The sequence below is a fragment of the Dendrobates tinctorius genome, unplaced genomic scaffold (genome assembly GCF_039654945.1).
Source record: "Dendrobates tinctorius isolate UK_male_01 unplaced genomic scaffold, ASM3965494v1 ptg000009l, whole genome shotgun sequence".
In the NCBI taxonomy this organism is placed as follows: domain Eukaryota; kingdom Metazoa; phylum Chordata; class Amphibia; order Anura; family Dendrobatidae; genus Dendrobates; species Dendrobates tinctorius.
In genome coordinates, this window is record NW_027361677.1 from 21,254,407 (window position 1) to 21,282,033 (window position 27,627).

At 44.2% G+C, this 27,627-nt stretch overlaps 1 protein-coding gene across 2 annotated transcripts; it reads right to left on the minus strand.

Annotated features, from left to right (window-relative positions):
- LOC141097056 (blastomere cadherin-like) lies at positions 1-27,627 on the minus strand. Of its 2 annotated transcripts, none has more exons than XM_073584019.1 (11): positions 27,473-27,627; positions 27,096-27,210; positions 16,633-16,838; positions 14,016-14,150; positions 11,018-11,170; positions 10,108-10,252; positions 6,394-6,566; positions 4,777-4,884; positions 2,738-2,874; positions 2,156-2,291; positions 1-201 (listed from the first exon to the last, which is right to left on the minus strand). In XM_073584019.1, the coding sequence occupies exons 1-11, from the start codon at positions 27,512-27,514 to the stop codon at positions 112-114; spliced, it is 1,440 nt and encodes a 479-aa protein (XP_073440120.1). In that variant the 5' UTR covers positions 27,515-27,627; the 3' UTR covers positions 1-111. The 2 variants fall into 2 exon arrangements, with proteins under 2 accessions (XP_073440120.1, XP_073440118.1); XM_073584017.1 differs by lacking the exon at positions 27,473-27,627 and adding an exon at positions 27,295-27,431.

Genomic DNA, 27,627 nt, shown 5'->3' on the forward strand with positions numbered 1-27,627 from the left:
TTCGGAGTAACCACGGTTTATTTGACTGATTTTATGACTTGTATTTCAGAAATGCAGGATACAGGATGAGAGATGCAAAGCGACAATGGCGGAAGCTATAGATTTGCCCGATTAACTCCCTCTGTAGGTGGTGTATGAGAACGGAGTCAGCAGGAGTGGCACGTGGTACTTCTGTTTTGGGTCCGAGATGGTGAAAACAACCTGTAAAATAAGATGGAAATGTACACATCACAGAGGCATTGTATGGTCTCCATTACTGACTTTAGGGATATAGAAGGCCAGGTACTGATGGGCGTGCAAGCTGCAATGCCCACATTGAACTAGACTTACAGCCTTGTACGTGACAATCAGGCTGTAAGACTCATAGTCACACTGTGGCCTCTGTTCACATGGTATGCATTATAGTTAGCACCGGGCAGCCCCCCGATATGGTGTTACTAAGAGGCTGTGAACCACATGCTCTGCATTCCCTGTGTGAACATTGCCACTTACGGATTATTTTTTTGCACTGGTGTGCCACACGGCCAATCCCCGATTGTAGGCTGGCTGTCTCATTTGGTATTGTTGCACCTGTGCAGTTGCCATTTTACTTGGGTCCACTGCACCCTGATAGTGTATTTGTATTGAGGCCTGTCTATACAGGTAAGCATCTCTGCCTGTTTTTGTTTTTTTCTCAAATATTGGAGGAATTTTTCTGTGGTTTTCATATTTAATTGTATAGGTCTTCTAATATGGGCCAAAACGACCTTCTGGGCCCCCCAAGGTTACATGTTCCGGGGGCAACTGCAGCCCCTGTTTGATCAAAACCATTAGCAGGAAGGCAAAGATACTTTCCTGCCCAGGCCACAGAACAAATGCACTAACAAGGTGCTGCGGACCCATTAAGATGGCACAGGTGCAAAAATACCTGATGAGGCAGCCAGCCTCCAATCAAGACATGGCCGCTTGGTATGATAATGCACAAAAAATGTAATCTGTATATGGCAGTGTTCACACAAAATGCAAAGCATCCGGCTCAACCTATTAGTGACACCCATACTATTAGATCAGGCGGGCCAGCCAGTGCTAAAAAATGCATACCATGTGAACAGAGGCCACAGTTTACAGAGCCATCTGGGCCCAGCAGCACCCTGAAAAAATATACAGTGCAAAAAACACATAGCAATGTATGTGAGGTATTAGTTAATATTATGGCCACAATATGTAAGCTTGCAACCTCTGTTAAAAGGTCCCCATTTTTGTGAGTCCCTACTCTATCAAGAGAAATACCAAAAAACAGTTAGTTAGATCAAAACCATTAGCAGGCAGGCAAAGATACTTACCTGTCCAGGTAATTACTTGTGGTCATCTTAATAGGTCCGCTGCACCTTGTTAGTGCATTTGTTCTGTGGCCTGGGCAGGTAAGTATCTTTGAAAAATATTTCCAGAATCCGTCCCTTCCTCAACCCTCACTCTACCAAAATGCTTGTGCATGCCCTAATCATCTCCCGCCTTGACTACTATAACCTCCTCTGTGGCCTCCCTGCCAAGAGACTTGCATCTCTTCAGTCCATCCTTAACTCTGCTGCCCGACTAATTAATCTCTCTCCTTGCTACACTCCGCTTCCACTTTTTGTAAATCCTTTCACTGGCTCCCAATTTCTCAGCGTATCCAGTTTAAACTACTAACCCTGACCTACAAAGCCATCCATAACCTTTCTCCTTTGTGTATTTCCGAACTAATCTCCCCTCACGTAATCTCAGGTCCTCCCAAGACCTTCTTCTCTCCTCCACACTTATTCGCTTCTCACCCAACCGCCTCCAAGACTTCTCCCGAATATCCCCCATCCTCTGGAACTCTTGGCCCCAGCACGTCCGGTTATCCGCCACATCTGGATCCTTCAGATGGAACATGAAAACGCATTTCTTCAAAAAAGCTTACAACCTGCAACGACCGGACCACATCAACACCATCGGAGCTACTGCAACCCCCGACCTACTGTCTCCTTCCCCACCACCCTGTAGTATGTAAGCCCGCAAGGGCAGGGTCCTCTCCCCTCTGTACCAAACTGTCTTGTTAGTTTGCTTATGTAAGTGATCTCTGTAATTTGTATGTAACCCCTTCTCATGTAGAGCGCCATGGAATCAATGGTGCTATATAAATAAATAATAATACCTCCACATAAGGGTAGAAACTGTCCTGCTGCAACTGTTTCCAGTAGTCCTTGGTGTCAAAACGTAACTGGAAAGTCCCAGCAGTAAGAGGTTCCCCTCGCAGGAGCCCTGGACAGCGGCCGTCCTCATTAGTGACGCTGGAGAAGAAAGATTAGGTTTCCATTAACAGAAAATTATATTAAATACAACTTTTTGCATTTGCTGAAAAAAATCATACCTGGATGTGATTTATATTGTGATGGTTACAAAAATAAAAAAATTTGTGAAATTTTCAGTTCTGTCACTTGGGCTTTTTTAGACTCCTCTACTTCCTATTGTTTTAAGAGACACCACATGTACGTTAGTCACAGTAAACAAACGTCAACACAATGTTTTATATTATAGCATCTATTGAGCATGTGCAATGGCCATAGTGAAGGGAGGGGGAGGAGGGGAGCTGTGACATCGCCTATTGTGATTGGTGGATCCTGTGTAATCAACTGTGGCATAGAGGTGCTACCCGTCACTGTAATCCTGCCTCTGATGATAATGAGACCTCTGAAAACTTCCTGAAAAGGACTGGAAACCTGGGGTGCGCACTCACCTTCTGCTCACTTGTGCCCATTTTGTTTTGCTCGCATCCAACTTGGACAGGGTGATGGTCAGCCCTTTGGCAGGAATCCCCTGCGCGGTGTTTAGGACATGTGTGCTCAGCAGGCTGTCACTGCCCCCCGACATGTCCTAAAAGATATGAAGATTTCTCATTATTTCCTATTTATTACTACATTTACGTGAGAATTCAGTGCATACAAATTGTGCATTTTGCTGGTTCACCGACCAAGATGTCCGCCCTGACTGTGGGTCACCTCATATGAGACTGTGTCTTGAGACCCATGATCAGTCCATGCATTGCGGGCCCTAATCGGACCGTGAAACACGAATGTGTGAGAACCGGTGTTCGCCATTTCAAAACCACAAAAATTCACAAAAAAAAGTTCACGATTTTTAATGCCGTTTTGACCGCATGGAAGGAATAGTACCCAATATCTAATATCCGGCTGCACAGAGATATGCTAACGTGTTAGATAGCTGCATAAATAGCAATTCCCTAAACCATTACACACCGCACTAAAGCGAGTTGTATACGGTTAATATATGCGTATATTAACACCACTCCTTGCGATTTGTCTGTAGGGGAATTTCCTGCATTTTCCGCATTACTCAGATTTGTTAGTAAATAAGATTATATTAGGGAACCCCCTTTTATGCAATTCCCTGATATGCAGTTGTAGGTTCGGCGCTGGGTGTATGGTCTCTTTAGTTTTTTTGCAGGCCTGCAGCAGAACGTGAACGATTCTTCCACCTAAAGAGAGCAGCATAGCTTACAAGTCTTTTAGGGAATTGCAATGTAAGCAACTCTTGTGCAGACCGTGCCCTCCTCATATACTGTACCTACTTGTGCTGTAGACGTTCAGCAGAAGAACTTCCTGCTGCCGGATGCCACCAACCTGCAGAAACGCGAGAGCACATAGGAGGGTGTGATCCCGTCATGCCCACAGAAGTGTCAGCACATGCGGCGGATCGTTACCTGAGTGCCCTGGAGGTGCTGCTGAATGAGCTGCAATCGCTTCCCGCTCATAGTAAAGGAGCCAGTGTTCTGAGCCTGGACCTTTGTACTGTAAAGCTCCTGTGCCCCAGGGGGATCCTGGTTAACATTTACCAACCTTGTTTTCCTGACAGATCGCTGACCCCAATGGCAAAGTGTATTCTAGTATTCAGTTCCAGAAAAACATGGCTGCTTTCTTCCAATAACAGCGGCGCCGCTGCCCACAGGATGAGTGTGCTGTTACAGCTCAAGTCATTGAACCAGAGGTGCAATACGACACACAACCATTAGTCAGGTGGGGCACTGTTTCTGAAACAAAAGGCTATATTTTTCAATATTGGTGCTAATCCAGTTTTCTAGTTATATCATGGCCGGATAAATCTTACACTGATGGGTGGCAATGCTTATATTTCAGCGCATGTTGTGTATACGACCCAGTCTTGCTGCATCTCTTCATTGGTGCTTGGAAAACAATGTAATGATGCTACGACCGGGATCCATGGAAGGTGATCATCAATGAAACGTGCCATAGTTTGGGATTCTTCCATCTGTGCCTTATATGACCTAATGAACCTCATGCAAAAATGGGCTGTCGAATAATGGTGGAATAAAAAAATCAGATCACAACGACCTGATTTATTTTCTGCCATTTATGCAAAAAACGCTTAAAAGGAATCTCCGGTTTTTGGAAAACATCTGTTCATCAGCTGCAGTTTGCTTAAAATACCAATAAAAAGTGCTTTACTCACCCTACTTAGGTACAGCCGAGTCTCCGCTGCTGCTCAGGGTGTCTATTACGGTCAGCTTTACCTGAGTTGATGGCACAAGCCGCTCAGAACTGATTGCCTGAAGTGCTGTCGACATGACCTCAGCGCTGCAGACAGTACCAGACACCGAGAGCAAAAGTATGGACCTGGGGAGGGTGAGTAAGGCTCAGTGTGTTACAAATTGCTCCTAGAAACCAGAAACCCCCCTTTACCGTCGCCCCCAAAAATCAAACCGTGGAGTCAATGTCAGGTGTAACCAGTATGACTTACCTGGTCTCCTTCAGCTGGCAGCACAGAGATGACAACTTTACAAGTAGTAGATAATCCTAACCCTTCCATATCTGCAGCGCTGACTGTTAGATCATATTTTTTGTTTTTCTGAAAAAAAAAATAAAACAAAACATCATTCATCACGACTGAGAACATTGGTACAAAAATACCGCCACTGAGCCCACAGAGAGGATGACTTCGGGGTCCATGCCCACCTCCTAGCACTCCTCTCCATGCAGATCAAATATTGGGTGTACCTTGCTGTATCCTCTTTCTGTTGCACAAAACTTGCAAAATTGGATGCAACTTGCAATCAAAAAGTCAACAGTCGGGTTAGCCGTCAGGTCGTGCGTGGCACCAGACCCATTGGAAACTATTAGATGTAACGCCACAAGTGGATATCACAACATCCATGTTGCTCCACACAAGCTCTAGACTTATATATATGGGCGACCATGAGCTATAAGGATAAACCAGAGTGAAAGTCTTCCCTAGTTCACAGAGGAGGAGGCCTAAAGAAGCATTGGGAAAGGGATTGTCTGCATGAGTTTTCCTTTGCAAATAAAGCAATTGTGTAGCTGCGAAAACTCCTAAAATTGTTCAAATGGGACCGAATCTGTCACATCGAACCTTGTGTGAGATCTGCAGGCAGCATCTTATAGAGTGGGAGGATCTGAGCAGATTGATATACAGTTTGTATAAAAAGAGACAGTATAACTCGTCTTCTAGTCACCTTCCTGTAATAATGGCCCCATCCAGGCCCCTTTCTGTACTAATGTCTCCCATTATGTACTGATTCCTGTTATAATGTCCCGTGTACTGGACCCCATCTTTTAATACCCCTCATCCTGGGCCCTTTTTTGTAAAAATTCCCCACCCTGTCCCCTTTCTGTAATAATGTTCCCTTTCCTGACCTTCATCCTGTAATAATGTCCTCCGTCCTGGCCCCCATCCTGTAATAATGTTCCCCACTATATGTCTCTTCCTGTAATAATGGCCCCTGTCCTGGCCACTATGTGTAATAATGGCCCCTGTCCTGGCCACTATGTGTAATAATGGCCCCTGTCCTGGCCACTATCTGTAATAATGTCCTCCGTCCTGGCCTTCATCCTGCAATAAATGTCCTCTGTCCTGGCCCCCATCTTGTAATAATGTTCCCCATTATATGGCTCTTCCTGTAATAATGGCCCCTTTCCTAGCCACTAACTGTAATAATGCCCCCTGTCCTGGTCACTATCTGTAATAATGGCCCCTGTCCTGGTCACTATATGTAATAATGTCCTCTGTCCTGGCCCTCATCCTGTAATAAGGTTTCCCATCATGTGTCAATAATGTTCCCCATTTTTTGCCCCTTCCTGTTATAATGTCCCTTGTCCTGGGCTTCTTCCTGTTATAATGTTCCCCACTTTGGGCCCCATTCTGATATAATGTCCTCCTTCCTGGTATAATGCACCCATTCTCAGCCCCTAGCAGTAACAATATCCCCCATCCTGGGCCCCTTCCTGGTATAATGACTCAGGTATAGATTTAATGGTATAGGTTCAGATCAACTTAGTTTTGTCAAGTGTATGGCAAAAATCAATGGATCAAATTAATTTAGGAAAATTAAGGACAAACCTTGTAGCTTAATCCAAGCTTGTCCACGCTGATCAGCCCAGTTTTAGGATCAATACGAAACATATTGTTGGGCTCATCTGGTGTCTGGGCAGTAATTGAATATTGCACTATCCCATTTGAGGTGAACTCAGTATCATCCTCATCAGTCGCCAATACCTTCACCACCGACGTACCTATAACAGAGACATGATCAGAGTCTATAGAGCGTGCACCTTCTGGTCTACTATGGTTTTCTATATAACAGTGCACAATCACTGCAGTCTAATTGCTCATCATATTGCACAATTTCACCTGTTTTGGAGGAGGAAATTGGCCCTCTTAGTCCCCTGTAGGACCGCACAGGTTGCACCAATGATATATCCGACCCAGGTTACAGCGTTATTCAATCTATGAGCTAAATAGATGAATCGTGTGTATTGATCAGCCTCATGGCTGAGATGTACTGTCTATAAGCAATGCCCTAAAAATGGACCTGGGTGAGGAACAGCCAAAGTCTGCTACAAAGGTGAGTAAGACAGTCATGTCACACATCATGCCATGGCAAGATGGAGCAAAACAACAACACACAAGGTAGTTATACTGCATCAACAAGGTGTCTCCCTGCTTACAAAGCAGACTGGGGTTACAGGATGGGCTGTTCAAGTTCTGTTGAAGAAGCAGCAAGAAACGGGCAACGTTGAGGACCGTAGATGATGCGGTCGGCCAAGGAAACTTATTGCAGCAGATGAAAGACGCTTCATGATTACTTGTCTTCTAAATCAGAAGATGTCCAACAGTGCCATCAGTTCAGAACTGACAGTGACCAGTAGGACCCCGCTACATCCATCTACTGTTCGGAGTAGTCTGTCCAGAAGTTGCCTTCATGGAAGACATGGACAAAAAAAAACCCAGACTTTCCACATGGGAACATGGACAAGCAGTTCAACTATGCATGAAAAGATAGGAATTGGGGTTGGAGGGGGGCAAGGAAAATATCAGCTAATGCTCGGAACTTATGAGTCAAAATGTGAAATATTTGGTTGTAAAAGAAAGTGGTTTGCTCCTAAAGGGCTGGAGAGCGGAACAATGAGTGATGAGCGGTGGAGAGTCCTGCATTTCAGGAAATTAAGTTGGGAATTTGGTCAGGATCAATGGCGTCCTCAATGCTGAGAAATACAGGCAAACACTCAAACAATCAAGTTTCCTTTTTGGATTTATTGCTCACAGGTGATTCTATCACTGGCAAAGTTCACACTACCATTTCTAGAAAGAAAACTGCAGGTAATTCACTTTTACTTTCTTCTTCATGTCATCCCCAACATACCATCCAGTCCATCCCTTATGGGGAATTCAATAGGGCTAAACGTTTATGTTCAGACAATGCCTTGTTTTTACAAGAAAGTAAAGTCATAAAAAAACGTCTTTTTGATCGAGGTTACAATAATCAAATTGTCAGCAATGCATTCCATAAAGTGATGAACAAACCAAGATTTACCAGTTCAAAGGAAAAACCCTCAGCTTGTGCCGATCATATGGTGACTTTTTCAACGCCATTCAGCCCCCAATTCAATCAAATTAAAGAAATTGTGAAAAAATATCTGCCCGTCACAAACCAAGACACTAAATTAAGACAAATCATACAATCTGGCTGCCGTTATGTTGCCCGAAGGGGAACTAGTTTGGCGAATTATCTTTCTCCCACTCTTTTAAAATCACCAGAAAAAATTCGGACTTGGATTACTTCCACTGGATTTTACAAATGCGCTGGTTCCAGGTGCAATGTCTGCACACATGCAATAGACAAATCTAAATTTATTTTTTCATACCAAGGTTTTTCTCAACAAATCACATCTTTCATCAATTGTGACAGTTTGTCGTTTATTGCATTTGTTGCACAGAGTGTAAGATTCAGTATATCGGCTGTACTATACGCAAACTAAAAAAAAGAATAGCTGAACATATCAGAAATATAGAACAAAGAAACGCCTCCTATTCAGGAGCGGTAAAACACTTCGTTCATGCTCATCATAGCAATATGGATTCATTTGCCTTCTATGGTCTAGAAAAGGTTAAAACTCCTGCACGAGGTGGTGATAGACACAAGCGATTAAATATACGTGAAGCTTTTTGGATATTAAAATTAGACACTAAATCTCCAAACGGTATGAATTTTAGGAACGATTTGTTCTATATTTATTAATGAAATTTATGTACTTAGTTTTTTCTGTCAAAAATAATTTTACAGTGATTCGTATTTAGTTTATTTTGCGTATTTATTTTGTTATACTAGGAAAGCATAGAATTTATCTCATAGCTCCTATTTTATTCATATGTTTATCAAGCATTCTGCAATAGTTCCACCATTGATTGCTATGTGTTTATAACTTATTTTTCATTTTTTATGTGCTAAAAATTCCATTTGATTGTCACCAAGTTTATATTTTGTTTGTAGGCACTCATTCACACATCTTGCATGGAACATTTTATTCCTGCGTATTTATAACTTATTTTTCAAGCCTAAAAAACTTTTTTTTTTTTTGACTAATTCTTTATATTGTTCGCAAGCACTCATTCATACTCTCTGCATGAAATATTTTATTACACGTGCAAAAAACTCAATTTGATTGTTACTAATTCCATATATTGTTTGTAGGCACCTATTCACACCTTTTGCATGGAACCACTCATTCCTGCGCATCTATAAATTATTTATGAGGTGTAAAAAAATTCCTTTTGATTCTGACTAACTCTATATATTGTCCGTAGGCACTCATTCACACCTTTCGCATGGAATCATTTATTTCTGCGCAGAAAATCCATTTTCCATTGGAAGATCATCTTGGAGTTATTTAATTACTTTTAGATATATCCATTTATATTATTGTACTTTTTTTTTTTTTTTTTTTTTCTCCTCCTTGGGAACTTCAATCCTGGAGTGATCTGTATCATTGCAAGGAACCGCTCACTTTTCCTTTCATGTGTTGCCACTTTTTGTAATTAATTGCAAGCTTTGTGATTGGTTTGTAACCTGTATATATTTTTCTATGCATATTGTTTTTATTTACCTATGACTAAGGGTGCACCGGAAACGCGTCAGGTGTTTTTTGCATTTTAATACGGCATATTAGCCTAATAAAGTTTTTTTCATTTATGCCGGTGTGCTGAACGAACTTTTTTCTTCTTGTGGACAGGCAAACACTATCCATCTTGTAATACCGTCATGGAGGCGTCTGATTGGTTCCAAATTTATTCTGCAGCCTGAGAACAACCTAAAATATCCAGTCAATGTCATTAAGAACAATCCTCAGAGTAAAGAAGAACAAGGAGTCCTGGAAGTGATGATCCGGCCCCCGCGGATCCCTGATCTCAGCACCATCCAGTCTGTCTGGGGTCACATGAAGAGACAGAAGGATCTGCACAAGCCTCATACACAGAAGATCTGCATAGTTCCTGAGAAAACTATTTTCAAGTGACAAGACAATACCAAATATTGATTTTTCTTTTGCTGATTCACTTTGCATTTTGGCAATTGCTAAAAATAAATCAACACTCCTATTTTTGAACGCATTCATTTTTTTCCACACCTGCCTAAAACTTTTGCACAATACGATACGTCTCAAGAATGGCTTATTATTTTAATAAGTGATTTGAAAAAAAAAAATCTAGAAAAATAGAAATAACCCTTTAAAAGGCATGTGATTGAATGGTATATCTAGCTCAAAACATGACACTTACCAGGTAAAGCATCCTCCTTTATGCCTCCATCATAATGTGCCTGGGTGAATACCGGGCTGTTGTCATTCTGGTCTGAAACTTTAATGAAGACATCAAGAGGACCTGCCAAAGTTTGTCCCGACTCCGATAAAGCAGTTACTTTAACCTGAAGTCATAAATGTTTATATAAATTAATATTGTGTCACAATTTAAAAATAACAATGAAGATGTTTGCATTGAAACCAGTATAAAATGTAAAGTGGAGACGTGGTTTGGGATGAACCGTTTGTCACTATGCTGAATGCCTGCGGCTGGAAAAAGGCGCCGGGTGGCCGCAGGCATTCAGGTTTTTTTTTTAAAGTGCTCCCTCCTCGGGTATGCAAGAGACAGCACCCTAGTCAAGTACCTAACCTGTCTAACCCTTGTCCCCCCTGCCAAACTTACATAGTGCTTTTTTATTTAAGAGTCAAAAGATAAATCAGAAATTTGTAATAAAATATATATATATAAATAAATCATAGGATTTGTGTTGCCATTTTCTGGAACCCGTATTTTTTTATATATATTTTTTCACTGATGGAGCGATATGAGGACTTGGATTTTTTTGGGGGGCATGACGAGCTGTTTTTTAGTGGTACCATTTTGGGAGACATACATTTTGATTGCTTTTTATTGCATTGGCCAGAGTGCCCCTTCCCCCCATTAGCGCCATCATAGTCAATGGAATTGCCGCCCCACCAAACAGTGGCAATTATGAGCTTGTGGTGGCCATAGCTGTAAGGGGGTACAGTAGTACACCCTATCTGGGACCTGGAGGCAGCAGGATGAAAAAAGTTCGGATTTTGCATTAAAGCCTGGTAACTCTAAGTTACACCTCTGGTGCCCCCTAATAATAATGCCAGCAGGGACTAGAGAAAGGCCGTGTACTTACATTGTACTTAGCATTGTTTTCCCTGTCCAGGGGTCTGGACACCTTCAGCCAACCAGCACTGTCTATAGTAAATAGCCCAAGGGGATCTGAATCCGCTCCGGGGCCGGAGAGACTATAAGAGACTTTCGGAGTAGAGTCCACAGCCCATTTCACCTGTGGAGAAGGCAAAATAAAGGTATGTGAATATCAATGGTTACAGGAGGTAGAAGTTGTATCTGACTCTAATAATAGTTATTCACTTCCCATAAACTTTCAGCTCTCTGCAATAAATGTTCATATCTCAACACAACTAATATAATAAGAGGTTTCTCCAGTATTACTGACTTCTATAGTCAGAATTATTCTCCCCGTGAATAGAATTTCCCAATAAGAGCCCAGATTTGTCTCCAGGACTTGTTGTAATCACCAAGAACTTCATTAGTTTCATCAGGTTTGCTTGAGATAAAACACATCAGTTACCCAGACTGTGACAAAGAGGATGATGAAACCAGAGTCCTGATGCAGCCAGTGGTCAAAAACCATTGAGTGACTAAGGAAAACCTGCTGAGGTTTCATTGTATGTCATTGGCTGTGTGTGGATTCATGCAGAATGTAGGGGGCTGTGTGGGGCTCATATTGTATATACAGTGGGGCAAAAAAGTATTTAGTCAGTCAGCAATAGTGCAAGTTCCACCACTTAAAAAGATGAGAGGCGTCCGTAATTTACATCATAGGTAGACCTCAACTATGGGAGACAAACTGAGAAAAAAAAATCCAGAAAATCACATTGTCTGTTTTTTTTTCATTTTATTTGCATATTATGGTGGAAAATAAGTATTTGGTCAGAAACAAGCAATCAAGATTTCTGGCTCTCACAGACCTGTAACTTCTTCTTTAAGAGTCTCCTCTTTCCTCCACTCATTACCTGTAGTAATGGCACCTGTTTAAACTTGTTATCAGTATAAAAAGACACCTGTGCACACCCTCAAACAGTCTGACTCCAAACTCCACTATGGTGAAGACCAAAGAGCTGTCAAAGGACACCAGAAACAAAATTGTAGCCCTGCACCAGGCTGGGAAGACTGAATCTGCAATAGCCAACCAGCTTGGAGTGAAGAAATCAACTGTGGGAGCAATAATTAGAAAATGGAAGACATACAAGACCACTGATAATCTCCCTCGAGCTGGTGCTCCACGCAAAATCCCACCCCGTGGGGTCAGAATGATCACAAGAACGGTGAGCAAAAATCCCAGAACCACGCGGGGGGACCTAGTGAATGAACTGCAGAGAGCTGGGACCAATGTAACAAGGCCTACCATAAGTAACACACTACGCCACCATGGACTCAGATCCTGCAGTGCCAGACGTGTCCCACTGCTTAAGCCTGTACATGTCCGGGCCCGTCTGAAGTTTGCTAGAGAGCATTTGGATGATCCAGAGGAGTTTTGGGAGAATGTCCTATGGTCTGATGAAACCAAACTGGAACTGTTTGGTAGAAACACAACTTGTTGTGTTTGGAGGAAAAAGAATACTGAGTTGCATCCATCAAACACCATACCTACTGTAAAGCATGGTGGTGGAAAAATCATGCTTTGGGGCTGTTTCTCTGCAAAGGGGCCAGGACGACTGATCCGGGTACATGAAAGAATGAATGGGGCCATGTATCATGAGATTTTGAGTGCAAACCTCCTTCCATCAGCAAGGGCATTGAATATGAAACGTGGCTGGGTCTTTCAACATGACAATGATCCAAAGCACACCGCCAGGGCAACGAAGGAGTGGCTTCATAAGAAGCATTTCAAGGTCCTGGAGTGGCCTAGCCAGTCTCCAGATCTCAACCCTATAGAAAACCTTTGGAGGGAGTTGAAAGTCCGTGTTGCCAAGCGAAAAGCCAAAAACATCACTGCTCTAGAGGAGATCTGCATGGAGGAATGGGCCAACATACCAACAACAGTGTGTGGCAACCTTGTGAAGACTTACAGAAAACGTTTGACCTCTGTCATTGCCAACAAAGAATATATCACAAAGTATTGAGATGAAATTTTGTTTCTGACCAAATACTTATTTTCCACCATAATATGCAAATGAAATGAAAAAAAAACAGACAATGTGATTTTCTGGATTTTTTTTTCCTCAGTTTGTCTCCCATAGTTGAGGTCTACCTATGATGTAAATTACAGACGCCTCTCATCTTTTTAAGTGGTGGAACTTGCACTATTGCTGACTGACTAAATACTTTTTTGCCCCACTGTAGCGGGCTATGTGGTGGATCTTACTGTATATAGGAGATAGCATATTTAATTGTGCTCAATATTAAGTCACACAATTATTAATAATTATTTTTTATATTATATTAATCTTGGGCTAAATTAATTTGGGCCAATTGGTTCGGCCTCCACAATAGTCAAGTCATGTGGCCTCTTGGGACAAGGAATCTCCCACCCCTGCTCTATTCTGCATAGCGCTGTATTATGTATAGTGCTATACATATGGAAAAACTGTGCTGTTTTACGGATGTGCACCAAAGCACCTATGTGTTATTCACATAACCTATCACATGATTTATCAGAGGGGCAGCAGTTCATAACTGTCAGGGGGGCAGCATGTCATAACACCCAGAGGGGCAGCAGGTCGTAACACCCAGAGGAGTAGCAGGTCGTAACACCCAGAGGGGCAGCAGGTCGTAACACCCAGAGGGGCAGCAGGTCGTAACACCCAGAGGGGCAGCAGGTCGTAACACACAGAGGGGCAGCAGGTCATAACACCCAGAGGGACAGCATTTCACAACTGCCAGATAAGCTCTACTAAGTACCACAGACGCTTGTCTTGAAGGGGTGAATAATTCTGAGGCTGCAGTAGTCAGTAAATGTGACATTTTGTGCTAAGTTTGGTAAAAAAACACTTGTTACATTAGTTGTGCCGAGCTGCATATTTTTTTACCCATTTTTGATGGATGTCAATAGACTTGAAGAGCAGAGTCTATCTATCCCGCTGCGTATCTTCTTGTAGACGCCATACCTGGACAATTCGCTTTGGATATGGACCCCACTCATTTTCAGGTATGATGACTGGTGGTATAATCCAACCTCTTTTCTTTCTTGTCAGGAGAGGACTGGTTTTCTCAATAACCTTATTTCCATCAGAAGACTGGGCCTGTGAACCATAAATCTAGTTGTTAAAGTCAAGTGATTCTTCCGATACTTTCAGCTACTCACATTAAGTGAAGGGATGGAGCATTTTTTCCGAGACATAATTCAGTTTCCACACAAAGACACCGCCGTACAGATTGGATGAGGTCAAATCACCCCCAAACTCGTTTTGCTATTTTCCACAGAAGGACTCCTCACCTATGTCAGATACATTGTTAGGACATCTTCAGGTGAAAGTGGATCTCCCATTTAAATTGTGAAGTCTTGTAAATTAGGACTAGTGGATCCCATCACAGAATCCTTTTTCCGGCTTGTCTCTGATGGCATTTACTCCTGTTTAGGTCAAAAACTATACAGACCAGAACCAGCAATGAGACCAGACATCTCATCACATCCGAGAATGGTGCGTCAGGCAAGGGTTTGATTGACTTTACTCAGCTAAAGAGAGTCGGGTTGAGAGCTAGACAGTGACAGCGTTTGACAGGTTTCAAGGCATTGATACAGCAGCGGCAAAGTGGTCCTGTCAGTGGCAAGTCTCCCAACAGTACGAGGACACATCTGAAGCTTCGTGCAGATCCCGTGGCAGTCTTGGGCCGGAGCCCGGAAGAGGCATTGAGTGCCATGTCTCTGTCTCCCCTGTGAGGAAGCTGTTGGCCGAGTCTCAGCGAGGGAAGGATGGTGGGCTTCAGGGAAGCCAGATACAAGGTCCCTGGTACCAACAGGAGCTGTTGAAGTGTGGGGGGGGGCAGATCAGAAAGAACGGAGTGAAGGAATGATAGTACACTGGACAAAGGGAACATCATCCAGAGGGGATTGTGTCTCTCTCTGTGTGCCGCAACTGCATGTATCTAAATTTTGCAGTAAAGCTCAATCTGTTGAACAGGACCTAAGGTCTCCTGTCACATCTGTAGATGTATATGGTCACCTGGACTGGGAGGTAACAGGGACTCCCGAACAAGAAGTGAGTAAAGAAAGCGCATCACACAACTCTGATTCCTGTTTAGAAAAGGGATATCAAATTCAAAGTAAAGAGAACTGTCTTCTGGCTCACAGAAACCGACCCTGTGCCTCCTTACATAGGGATACCACATTACTCTCCCTCACACACTGGAAGCAGCAGTGCCCTCTGTGGCATGACACTCACACTCAGACATCAGCCTCCTCTTTTGTGGCCAATCATTCACCTGGTTATATTCTCACCCCTTACAGGTTTCCCCTCAACTAATGGCGGCTCTCTTGCTCAGGTGGGCTGATCTCCTCCATCACGGAAACACTTCACACACTACTGCTCAGACTCAAGCTCTTTCTTGCTCCTGTGCAGCCATATCTACACCATATTATTATGAGTAGTAAAAAGAATCCACTTCTGTTATGTTTATATATAGCTAACCATAGATAATATATTTACATGACCGCACATGAATCAGACACGGTTTGCGTGATTGCACATATTCTGTTGAGTGAAAAAGTGTTTGCCCCCTTCCTGATTTCCTATTCTTTTGCATGTTTGTCACACTTAAATGTTTCAGATCAACAAACAAATGTAAATATTAGACAAAGATAACACAAGTAATCACAAAATGCAGTTTTTAAATGAATGTCCTTATTATTAAGCGATAAAGAAATCCAAACCTATAGGGCTCTGTACGATTCTGGCTTCTCTCATACACAGCAGAGCAGCCTGTGTATCGCTGTTAATAGTTGCTGCCTTCCATGCCACAGGTACTAGGTTTGAATCCTGGCAAATGGGAAGCTCTAAGAAAAAGTAGATTGAGTACACCTGGGTGCCAAAGTGCTAGAAGGGGCCCCCCCCCATGTCATCTGTATTGATCAGTAAACCTCATTCCTCTATAACAGATTGTAGGCGCACAGTAATTGCATGAACATGTGAGAGGGAACATGCCAAGCATGACCTTCCTGATTTATGGATTTAGGGAAAATATGTTTTTTGTACAAAAAAGTAAATAGAAATAAAACACTCTGCCATATAGAACAATTCATTTATTCATACGAATGGTAGAAGATCAGAAAAAGTAAGTAAGTAACAGCCAGGTAGACATGTTAGCAAATTCCAAAAGACTGATCCACTGCCTGGTAGTTTAGAAGAAAGAAAAAAAACAAACAAAAAAATTAAACATTTTAAATTAATGCTTAGCTATAAAAGTAAAAAAAAACAAACTTCCAACACATCCAGGCTGTTAGTGATCACCTACGGGTTTAGACCATTCTAACCTCTCGCCTACTGCCTGCATTTACCACTAGGGGGAGCTCACTGTATATAGATATAAATAGCTACGACTGACATAATAAATATGTCTTCGGTCAGCTCCCTCTAGTGGCGACAGCAGGAATCCACAACTATATAATTTTTTTTTTAATTTAATCCTTGTTTTTACCTTACAAGGATATTTATACTATACGACAACCATCATGGAATTTGAAACCTAGTAGGAGATGGTAGGTCAAACTTTACAGCTTCACAATACCTGTTGTTGTCTTTCATTCCATAAGATAATGGGCACAGAGTGTCGCGTTCCTTTCGCATCCCATGCATTCAATACAAAACTGACAGCTCCGTCGTGGAGGGTGATCTGCCTCTTCACCGCAACTTTACCATCGGGAAACACCCTGAAGCGGGTGTCTTCGGGTGAGTACAGCGCCCGGTTATTAACGGAGCAGGATGTAAACGTCACTAAAAACAAGAAAAACATTAATAAGAGGTTCAAATCACCAAATATCTTGTCATGATGGACAGTCTACGTCACAACCATGAAACACCATGAGAAGACCCCCTTCTGTGCTTCCTATTATGAATACTCCCCCTTTATGCTTGGTTCCAAGCGATTATGCCCCCATATAATAATACCAACCCCTTCTGCGCCTATATATGGTAATAACGCCCTCTTCACGCCCCTATATAATTACGGTCCTTTTGTGTCAATCCAGAAAAAAAGACGCAAATCCCCTAAGGCTGTTTTCACATTAACGTTATTTAGCGCAGCGCATCGTGCGCTATCGGTCGCATGCGCCATGCGCCTCTATGTTTAACATGGCGGGTACATGGTCTAGCGCTTGCACGTGCTCATTAGCGTTTTCGTGCGCATGCGCTTTTTCCAGGTGTGCACCTAGACGCAACATGTTGCATTTTTTGTTCCGCCCAACCTCGTTAAAAAACGCATGCGATCACGCGTGCACGGAATGCGCCAAAATAACACATTACAGTCTATGGGGTTGCAGGCGTGCGCATGGAGATGCGCACACCTGCGCTTTTGAGCGCATGCGATTTTTGAGTAAACAATGTCTAGACACTGGTTTAAACCACCTTCTACACAAAGAAACTGTCATGATATGACAGTTTTAAATTGCACTGGGTGAACTTTTTTTACTTTGGAAAGTTCCAAGGTGTCTTGACTGTCCCCGGTGGTGGTTAGTGGTATCGCACTTTAGGTTTTTTGTGCACGTAATTATGTATCAGGTGTGACACCCTATAAAGGTGTGCAATCACCGCCTGTGATATTGTGAGATTGTGTTCACTCTGGGTTTGAGAGCCTGGTGGAAGGATGGAGCTGGAGAGGAGTCCTGCGCTGCTTAGCCAGGGGGGACGTGTGTCAGCTATGGTGTCTGGACGAAGGGCTGGCATGGCGTGGTGGGGTCGCAGTGATGGTGTCGGCGGGAAGTGTCTGCATGGACTGGTGGAGTGGCGACTATGGAGAGTGGCACTCACCATGTGGGACTTGGCTGCTGAGCTGGACTCAAGCATGCTTGACTTCATGGCAGAAGCTGGACTCATCTTGGGGACTCTGTTACTAAGCAGCAGCAACTGGTGGTGGACTCTGCTCCAAGGCTGCACTAAGGTGAAGGATCCTGTTATGGTGATGGATCCAGGTGGAGGAGAAGATGCACGCAGGTGGTGGGCTCTGTTGCTAGGAGCGTACGCAACAGAGCAAAGCTAAGTGGTGTTTCCCCTGTATTGTCTTCTTTCCTCATGTGTGTTGTTAGTGCAGTGGTGGGATTAGTCTCCGCACCGACCTATTCCCTAGTGAGGGTTTAGGGTCAGGGTGAGCAAGGGTTTTAAGGTACGCGTGCGGCGACAGGTGCGGAGCCTGTATAGGGAACGTAAGGAGTGCAGGGACACTGGCTCAGGGGAGCTTAGGAGGTCTCCACGTCCCCCATTCCCTATCCCAGGGCCCACCATTGTTAAAGTTTCCCAGGTTCCCCCTTTATTATTTAAATTCGCCTTACTGGAGGCGGGGTTTCCAGATTGTATGTATAACGTGTAATTCCTAAATTCGCCAGGTGGAGGCGGCGTATCCACCTGCACGTTTTATTATTTAAATGCGCCCCACTGGAGGCGGTGTATCCAGGGTCACGTGTGTTATGGGTTTGCCTTGCGGTAACATCTGCGTCCAGACACACGTGACCGTGACAGAAACATTGTTTGGGGGTTAGTGTAGATAAAAGAAGGTGTTTGCACTGGCAGGCCACTACTCTACAGACAGCCAGCAAGAGACCATATACTGAATTTTGGAGCGAAGCTGCAGCGTCAAGAATGTGAGTATTCTAAAACCTAATGTGTGCCTGTACTTTTTAAAAAAATTTTATGTACTAATGCCCTTTTTTCTTTTTATTAGAGCATGTCTTCTGGAGATGAATATACACCGGCCTGGGGTGAACTGGCCCAAGCAGAGCGTGAAGTGAGTATCTTCTTGCCCTACTGTATGGGTAAGTTTCCGCTGCTGCATGTACACATGTGGCAAATTAATTTTTTGTTCTTTTTCAGACCTCATCGACCACGATTTCAGAGGACGAACAGCAGGAGCAGCCAAGCCAAGTGCCGGCGGGGAGACGGCCTGAAAGTATAGACTGACTGTGAATGTCAAAGCCCCCCCCCCACCCGCCTTTTTTCTGTCCGGTTTTTCATCTTCAATCTTGCTTCTTTTCTGTATCTTTTTCTATTTTTTTCATTTCCAAATCTTTCCAAGATTATAATGTTTTTCTTTTTTTTCTAGGCTCCACAACGGGACGAAGAAATCGCCCTGGACAACGACGCCCTGATCAACTTGGTCCAGGAGCGAGTCCCGTTGTCGGACAGCCGTGATCCGCAGCACGCGGACAAGGTGGTGACCCGGCGGCTCTGGAATGAGGTGGCTGCAGCGCTGATGGATGACTGAGACAACGCCTCTCCCCGGGTCCGCAAGGATTGTCCTTAACTATTTCAATGCTCTGTGATGCGGCAGTGACTCTTGGCGGTGATCACACAGTTGTGTGTGATGCTAGAGATATTCTAGCACCATACACATTTGTGTTCTCTGTTGTGAGTTCATTTTCCCCTTCACTACTGAGGCCCGAGGAACTCCCTCTTCTGGTGAAGAAAGGTAGTGAGCCTGATTGTCAAACACCTGGGGCTGATGATGATGACTGACTGAGTGGAGTTAGTGACTGGATATAAGGCTGCCGACGCCCTTCTGGCCTGCGGGTGATTTCTCTGTGGACTTCTAGGAAACCAGTCTGATTCCTGCTCATCTAAAGCTAAGATTTCTGTTTTGCCTTTTTGCATTAGTGTTTTGTTTTCCTTGCTTTTCTGGATTCTGCCATTCCCTGCTGGGGTGAGCTGAATCTCCTTTTGCCTGTTGCTCTGTCTTCAGAATATTCCTGAGTACTGACATAGCCTTTTTTGAAGCCTAGCGTCTTCAGGGCCTTTTTTACTGTCAGTTTGTTGGCTCTTATTTTCATAGGGTTTTTTCACGGATTGCAGACAGCAGCCTTCCTGTCCTTTCCTATCTAAGCTAGCTTGGGCCCCATCTTTGCTCAGTCTATCTTTCTGTCTGTGTTTTGTTCTTTCTTCTTGCTTCACCGTCATTATATGTGGGGGGCTGCCTTTTGCTTTGGGGTCTGCTCTGGGGCAGTTTAGATTTCCCTTTCTGTCTTTAGGCTATGTAGTCCTCCGGCTGTGATCGAGGGGCCTAGGGCATCGTAGGAGCCCCCCACGGCTACTGCTAGTTGTGTTGATAGGTTCAGGGGTCTGCAATCCGATAGCTGCCAACTTCTCTGGTTTTCTGGACTTAGCTAGCATTTCTGTTTTTGCCTCCTACGGTGACTCAATCATAACAGAATCACCCGCCGACCGCAGATCCTAGGGTACTCAATTGCAGGAAAGAATTGTTAAAAAAAAAAGTGTGTATATTTTTTCCTCTATATCTCTGAGGCCGTAGGGGGAATTTTTTTTCTCTCAATGGAGATAAAGCAATTGTCTGATCGTGTGGAGCAGCTCGCTGCGGAAGTGCGGGGAATTTCCGCCTACCTTGCTCTTTCACATGCTGCTGAACCACAGATTCCTACACCATATGTTTTTTTTGCAGATCGGTCTAAATTTTTGAATTTCAAAAATAACTGTAAATTATTTTTTGCCTTGAAGCCTAACTCGTCAGGGAGCTCCGCGCAGCAGGTTAAAATTGTCATCTCTTTGCTGCGTGGCGATCCCCAGGATTGGGCGTTTTCTTTGAAACCAGATGATCCTATTCTGACTAATGTGAACGCATTTTTTCAGGCCTTGGGGTTGTTGTATGACGAACCTAATGCCATTGATCAGGCTGAAAAGACTCTGCTGGCATTGAACCAGGGTCGTGATTCTGCAGAATTGTACTGTCAAAAATTCCAAAAGTGGGCAGTACTTACTACCTGGAATGATAATGCCTTGGCAGAGTATACCTGAGTGCTGATATAGTCTTTTGAAGCCTAGCGACTTCAGGGCCTGTTTTTCCTATCAGTCGGTTGGCTCATTTTGATAGGGTTTTTGCGGATGGCAGACAGCAGCTTTCCTATCCTGTCCTGTGTAGTTAGCTTGGGCCCCATCATTTGCTTAATCTATCTTTCTATCTGTGTTAGTGTTTTCATCTTGCTTCACCGTCATTATATGTTGGGGGCTGCCTTTTGCTTTGGGGTCTGCTCTGGGGCAGTTTAGATTTCCCTTTCTGTCTTTAGGCTATGTAGTCCTCCGGCTGTGATCGTGGGGCCTAGGGCATCGTAGGAGCCCCCCACGGCTACTGCTAGTTGTGTTGATAGGTTCAGGGGTCTGCAATCCGATAGCTGCCAACTTCTCTGGTTTTCTGGACTTAGCTAGCATTTCTATTTTTGCCTCCTACGGTGACTCAATCATAACAGTTCTCATGGCCAACAGTGCATTGTCTATTGTATTGCTCTGTGATGCAGCAGTGACTCTTGGCGGTGATCACACAAGTGTGTGTGATGTTAGTGATTTGCCCATCAGTGCATTGTCTAATTTGTTTTATTTCTTTTTCCCACAGTGAACAAAGTCAGAACCCGTTGGAGCTTGATGAAGGACCGCTTCAACAGGGATGTTCGTCAGGAGGGCCAGGGTCGCAGTGGTGCTGCTGCAAGGACCAGAACAAAATACAGTTACCACCGGGCGTTCGCGTTCCTAAGACCGGTCCTTGCCACCAGAGCGTAAGTATTTTGTTGTATTGTATTGTTTTTTACTCTGTGCTTTTCTATTCCACAGGAGTTGGTGCTTGTAAATGCATGATAGTAATTTGTTTCTTTTCTTTTCACAGCACCTGGAGCAGCACCCTGCAACCTGTCCCTAGAGCGGTCCTTCATCGAACGACCTCGGACCCGACCCAGCCATCCAACAGCCAGGAAGCAGCTTGCAGGTCGGCAACACAGACAACTGGAGATCAGGAAGCTGGTATGTCAGGTCTTCCCCTGTCCCAAGTCTCTGCCACTGGTTTTGCGGGCACTTCCCGCCAGCGGCAGAGGGCCTCGGACAGGAATGTCATGCCCGAGTTCCTTCACTTGAGCTCGGTCTTTAAGAATGGCATCAATGAAAACTGACGCCTAGTAAGGGCATACTCATGGTGCTTCCGCCGGCGCATACAGGCGCCTGCGCAATGGCAGAGACAGGACGCCGTCTCATTAGAGCTCAGCTGGTAAGAGTGATTATTAATTTCATATATATATATATATATATATATATTAAGGACCTCAACAGAGTACTACATTGACCTTGAGAAAGACACATCACTGTGTCGATACGCGTGGGTTTGGGGGTCCCATGTAACTTACCCGGTGGCTTGTTTATCCTCAGAAACCAGGTGATATCATGCTAGGGAAAGGGGTCTGTGTATATCTTTTGACTCTGGTGTGTTGGCAACATGATGAATTTATGGTATATTAAGCGTTTGCATTTTCTATGTAACCATAGCAGCTATTCATTGTATTTGACATCTTAATTTTCTGACTTAAGATCATGATTGTCATTACAACTGGTTTGATAGACCCCACGTTAACCAGCAAATATCTGTTACTTGATTGAATGGTTAGTTTTGGGGCCCCATAGTATTTAACTATTCATTAATATGACCCATTGTCTTTGTTTTGTTATGTGTGTCTGCTTGTTCAGACTTTTTAACTGTTTTTAAACAAAGTGTTTGTCTGTTGTGTTCACAAATAAAATTGATATATTTTTTGACTACTTCATTCTTGTGGTGATCCCTATTTGTGTGCTTATACTTTTTTCTTTTTATGTGTTTCCATGTAAATTTATTTATATGCACAAGGTGATCCCACCTAAATTGATACTGTGGATGGTGCCCGTTTATTTCTTCTTTTGTCAGAATGGCATCAAGGCGCTGTCAGACAGAGTGGAAAGCGGTTTTACCCTCATGGAACACCGCTTCCAGGCTGTCGACAGTCGCCTTGACGGTCTAGAAGTCGACCTCAACAGACCAGCGCACCATTTTTTCAGCAAAATTGAACGGGCCATGGCGGAACACCTTAGTCCAGATCTCCAGCTGACTGTTTTGCAGGCCTGCAACAATGTCAGAGTCAGTACGTGCAGCAGTCAGGGGTGGCATTTCCACCTGTGCCACCACTGACTCGCTTCACCTCACTACCGACTTCTGCTGCATACCACTGCATGGCCACCTGCATTCCAAGCCAAGCCGGACGCCACTACACCACCCCAAGGCTGAGTGCTGATGGACACTCCACCACCACAATGGCAAGCGCTGCTCCTGTCTGGACCTCCACCGCCACGCCGGCTTGGAGCACCACCACAAATCCTCCAGCTTGGCGCACCGCCGCCAAAACCAATACTCCTGCTTGGAGCACCGCCGCCGAAACCACTCATCCTGCTTGGAGCACCGGCACCTAAACTACTCCTCCTGCTTGGAACACCTCCGCTGAAACCACTCCTTCTGCTAGGAGAACTGCCACAGCTCCTCCTGCTATGAGCACCACCACCGCTACTCCTGCTTTGAGCACCACCACCAACATCACCGCTCCTCCTGCCTGGACCAGCACTGCCACCCTCACCACCGAGCATCAGCAGCAGAGGGGTGACCCGTATTCCATCTTTGCCGAAACCAGGCCAAGGTCCACCAGCTCCAGGCGGTCACCCAGCACAAGGAGGTCCACAAGTAGCAGGTGCTCCAGGCAGGACCTACCAGGCCACAGGAGACACAAAAAGAGATAGACTCTTACCCTCCCTCCCCCCTCACCTCACACTGTGTCTCAACCTGCCTCCAGATCCATCCCTGAGCTCCCTTCCCCCACTACTTTCGTCGCCCCTTCCCCTAGAACCCCTTCCCCCTCTTTAAGCCGTTCCTCATCTCTCCACACCCCTAACTTGCCACCATCTTCCCCCAAACGTTGATCCCAATAAAACATGTGATTTTTTGTTAAATAAATGTGAATTTCTGTTTTCCCATAATACTATTTGATTAATGTGTCTTTCGTCACCTACACACACTGCGCTGTACACACACTGCGCCATACACTTTGCGTTTTTGCCACCACATAGCTCCATTACTGACACGTTTCTTGTGTCAGCCTGGAGATATGTGTAGTCAAAAACACAATTATGTTACTTGTATTTTCACCACCAGTCTCTTCAGTCTGCTAATATTGCACAGACTGAATAGAGGATGGTGTGGAGTGCAAGGCATATCTATTGTTACTGTGCCAGGTATCAAAAAGAGTGAATTTAGGATGGTGTGTTTTTACCATCATTTCACTCTTTGTGACACAAGGACAGGGGATTCTAGATATACCTTGTAATTAACCACATCCTCTATTCAGTGTGTGGTGAATAAACTGAAGAGATGATGGAGAAAATACACGTCATATGTACAATACCCTGGCCTCGTATCATAACTATTTATCACACCTGGGCAGGGGAATACACATCAGTTTAACCTGCAGCATCGCTTCAGTCTGCATTATCTATTGCACGCAGACTGGAGCGATGCTAGAGTTTAACTCATGTGTGTATTCAACTGCCCAGGTGTGATAATGTCACCATGACACCAGGCCTGGGGATTGTAGAAGTTGTATAAACTTTATCACCTCGCCAGTCTGCGTTCATACTGAAGCCACAGTGGAGATCCTACAACTAATATTTATACAGTGAAGGATGCTATTGCATCCCAAAGTCACTATTTGTAACATCAGGCCATGTGATACAAATATTAGTTGTATTATCTCCACCGTCACTGCACATTGAACACAAACTGTAGAGATGATAAAGGTCATACAACTTGTGTGTATGTAGTCACCTGGCCAGGAGTACTAGTAAATTCATGATGCACAAAACACAGCATCATGAATTCACTGGGACACCTGGGCAAGTGATTAATGTATTGGAGTGTATAAAAACAGAATGTACAGGTATCAAAACAGGTTTTTTATTAACATACACACAAGAAAACAATTTTACACCATTTGATCTTGCCATTCCACATGTCCTACATCAGAGATACAGTAGGCCGCAAATTGGTCCCTCATTTGACCAACATCAACTGATGACCTGAGAGGGTGCTGAGTGAATTCAGGCAATGGGTTTGCAGCTGGTTCATCGATTTCAAAGTTAGGGTGCCCTTTAGCCATAACAAAATGATGAAGAACCACAGAGGCCTTCACCACCTCATCCACTGTTTCCATTTTAAGATTAATAGCTGTGCCGAGAACGCGCCGTCTGGAGACAAGAATACCAAAAGCACACTCTACAGTTCTTCTTGACCTGTTCAGTCTGTAATTAAGTATTTTTTGGTGTGGTCCAAGTCCCGGCTGGAGTAGAGTTTCATCAGGTTTTGGTAGATTTGAAAGGCCTCATCCCCAACCATTACAAATGGCTGTGGTGAACCTTCGGTGTGGGGAAGAGGCTGTGGCATGGGAGAATTGAAATGGTTGCCTACAACCTCCGGCCCATGTCAGAGTTCTTAAAAGCCTGGGAGTAATTCCCACGGCTAAATGCCCCAATGTCCACTGCAACAAACAGACAGTCTGCATCCGCAATGCCCATGAGTACTGTAGAAAAGTACTTTTTGTAGTTATAGTACTCCGATCTAATTCTTGCGGCTTTATTAAAATTAATATTTATGTCTAGGGTTTTGTAAAACACTGAAATGAAAAAATATTAGTACATGGCATAACAATAATTCTACAGACTTTTGTTTACTACATGGCAGAACAATAATTCTGCAGGCTTTGGAATAGTACATGGCAGAACAAAGAAAATTATGCAGGCATTGGTTTGTAAAGCTTACGTACCGTAATGTGACCATGAGCCGTTCCTCAGGAGGAATTGCACGACGGAGCTGTGTGTCCTGTCTCCAGATGGCTTCTTGAACACGAGCAAGCAAATCCATGAAGCTTTCTTGGGACATCCGAGTATAGTCACTAAATTTCGCCGGGTTTCCCTGGAGCTCGCTGTAGAGGGTGTGGTGCGCTCCACGGCTCTCCCGGAGTTCAATAATCGGATGTATTCACAAACGCCCCCGCTGCCGTCTTCGCTGTCTCACTCTCTCCCTTTGTTGCTGGCAAGCAAATGCAAAAGCCTGAGCCAGGGCGATGTCCAGATCCAAGTTAAAGTGAAAACTCTTCCAACGCAGATCCATGTTCGCCAAGGAAAAAGCAACCAAATCTGAAGAATTCAGCTGTAACAGGGTCTATAAAGAATAGTGTCCCATTGGTGGAGTCTGTTTCAAGAATTGTTCAAGGATTTTCCTCCTGTGAAATGGGACGCCTAGAGAACGCATGCGCATAAAAACGCAAACGCATGCAAAAACGCATGAAAACGCACACAAACGCTGCATTTTTTGTCGTCACGCGCACGCAAATGCGTAAAAAAAAAATCGCTGCATTTACATGCGTTTGCAAGCTTTTTTTGCTTGCGTTTCAAGTGCGCACGAAGCGCTGCGCAAAAAGGCGAAAATGTGAAACCAACCTAAGTGGTCCGCAAGTCTCAGCATTTTCTCTCCATCTTTGGAGAACTCTGGAATGTGAGCGATTTCCTTCTGAGGCTTCTATGGAATTTATTAGTGGGATGTCCGGATTTATGTTACTTATAGGAGCACAGTATATCCCTCCAATAAAGTGATGGAGTTTTGTACAGGCGGGAAAAATGATTTTCCATACCAAGTCTGCCCTCTATGTCTTTACTTCTGCGGCCGGCCTCCTAGGCACCTTTGTCTTGGTGCCCAGAAGATGCCGGGCAGAGGATCCCGACCACAGAGCCGAGGTCCTGCTGCAATGCCGGACTGGTCGTGTGAATGTAGCCTTATGTATAGGTTCCTGGGATTTTCCAGCACTAGAGATAGCTTAAATAATAGACGGCAGAGTTTTGTAGACCACCCATTGGGATACATTACCGTTATCCTACTATGGCTGATAACAGAGAACAACAGACTGAACATAAAACATTTTACTGGGACTTTACTAAAGGGCAAAAAACACCTTAAATACTTCTATTACACTGGGAATACTTATTTATAACACCATAGAGAAAACCCCCATAAACAATAAAGTTCATTTTCAATGGGGGTTTTCTCTACCGTGTTACTTTAATAAAGGGGGCAGCTCTTAGGACCTCCGCAATTAGCAGAACAGCCCTCACTTTGTGCCATGGGAGCACCCTATACAAAACTGGTACCTTTGCCAACAGCTCGGCCTTTCTCCAGGATCTTACGGGGCACAGTAAAAGCATAGCGCTGCTCACTGAAGCCGGGCACACATTGTTCCAGGTCCTCCGAGACCACCAGGGACACCTGAAAAATTAAGACACCGTATGATATGTAACTTTGACCATTGCAGTGGCTTTCCATCAGGGCTGTGGAGTTGGTAAGCCAAACCTGCGACTCCGACTCCGAAATTTCCCTTACACCGACTCCGACTCCAACTCCGACTCCGACTCCACAGCCCTGCTTTCCATGCATACCGCAACTTGTAGTCCCACCCTAGCTAGATGACAGGCGATACTTTCACACTCTCCAACTACAGATAAGTCCCTCTTCTACCCACATCTCTTACCTTTACAAGGAGGATAAGTAATGCCAGGTACATCAACCTCATTGTTCCACGGTTTGCCAGAGTTCTTGTTAACTGCAGCTTTTAGGTAAAGTGAGAAACATCCAGTAAGTCCATCCCCCCTCCTTATCACACTGGGTGTAGTCACCATCACCTCC

Excerpts from the sequence above, each read along its gene's own strand:
- LOC141097056 (XM_073584017.1), bottom strand. The coding sequence starts at position 27,378 with ATGCATGGAAAGCAGGGCTGTGGAGTCGGAGTCGGAGTTGGAGTCGGA. Across the intron at positions 10,253-11,017 it reads AAAACAATGCTAAGTACAAT|GTTAAAGTAACTGCTTTATC; the intron begins GTAAGTACACGG and ends TTATGACTTCAG. Across the intron at positions 6,567-10,107 it reads AAAGGAGGATGCTTTACCTG|GTACGTCGGTGGTGAAGGTA; the intron begins GTAAGTGTCATG and ends TCTCTGTTATAG.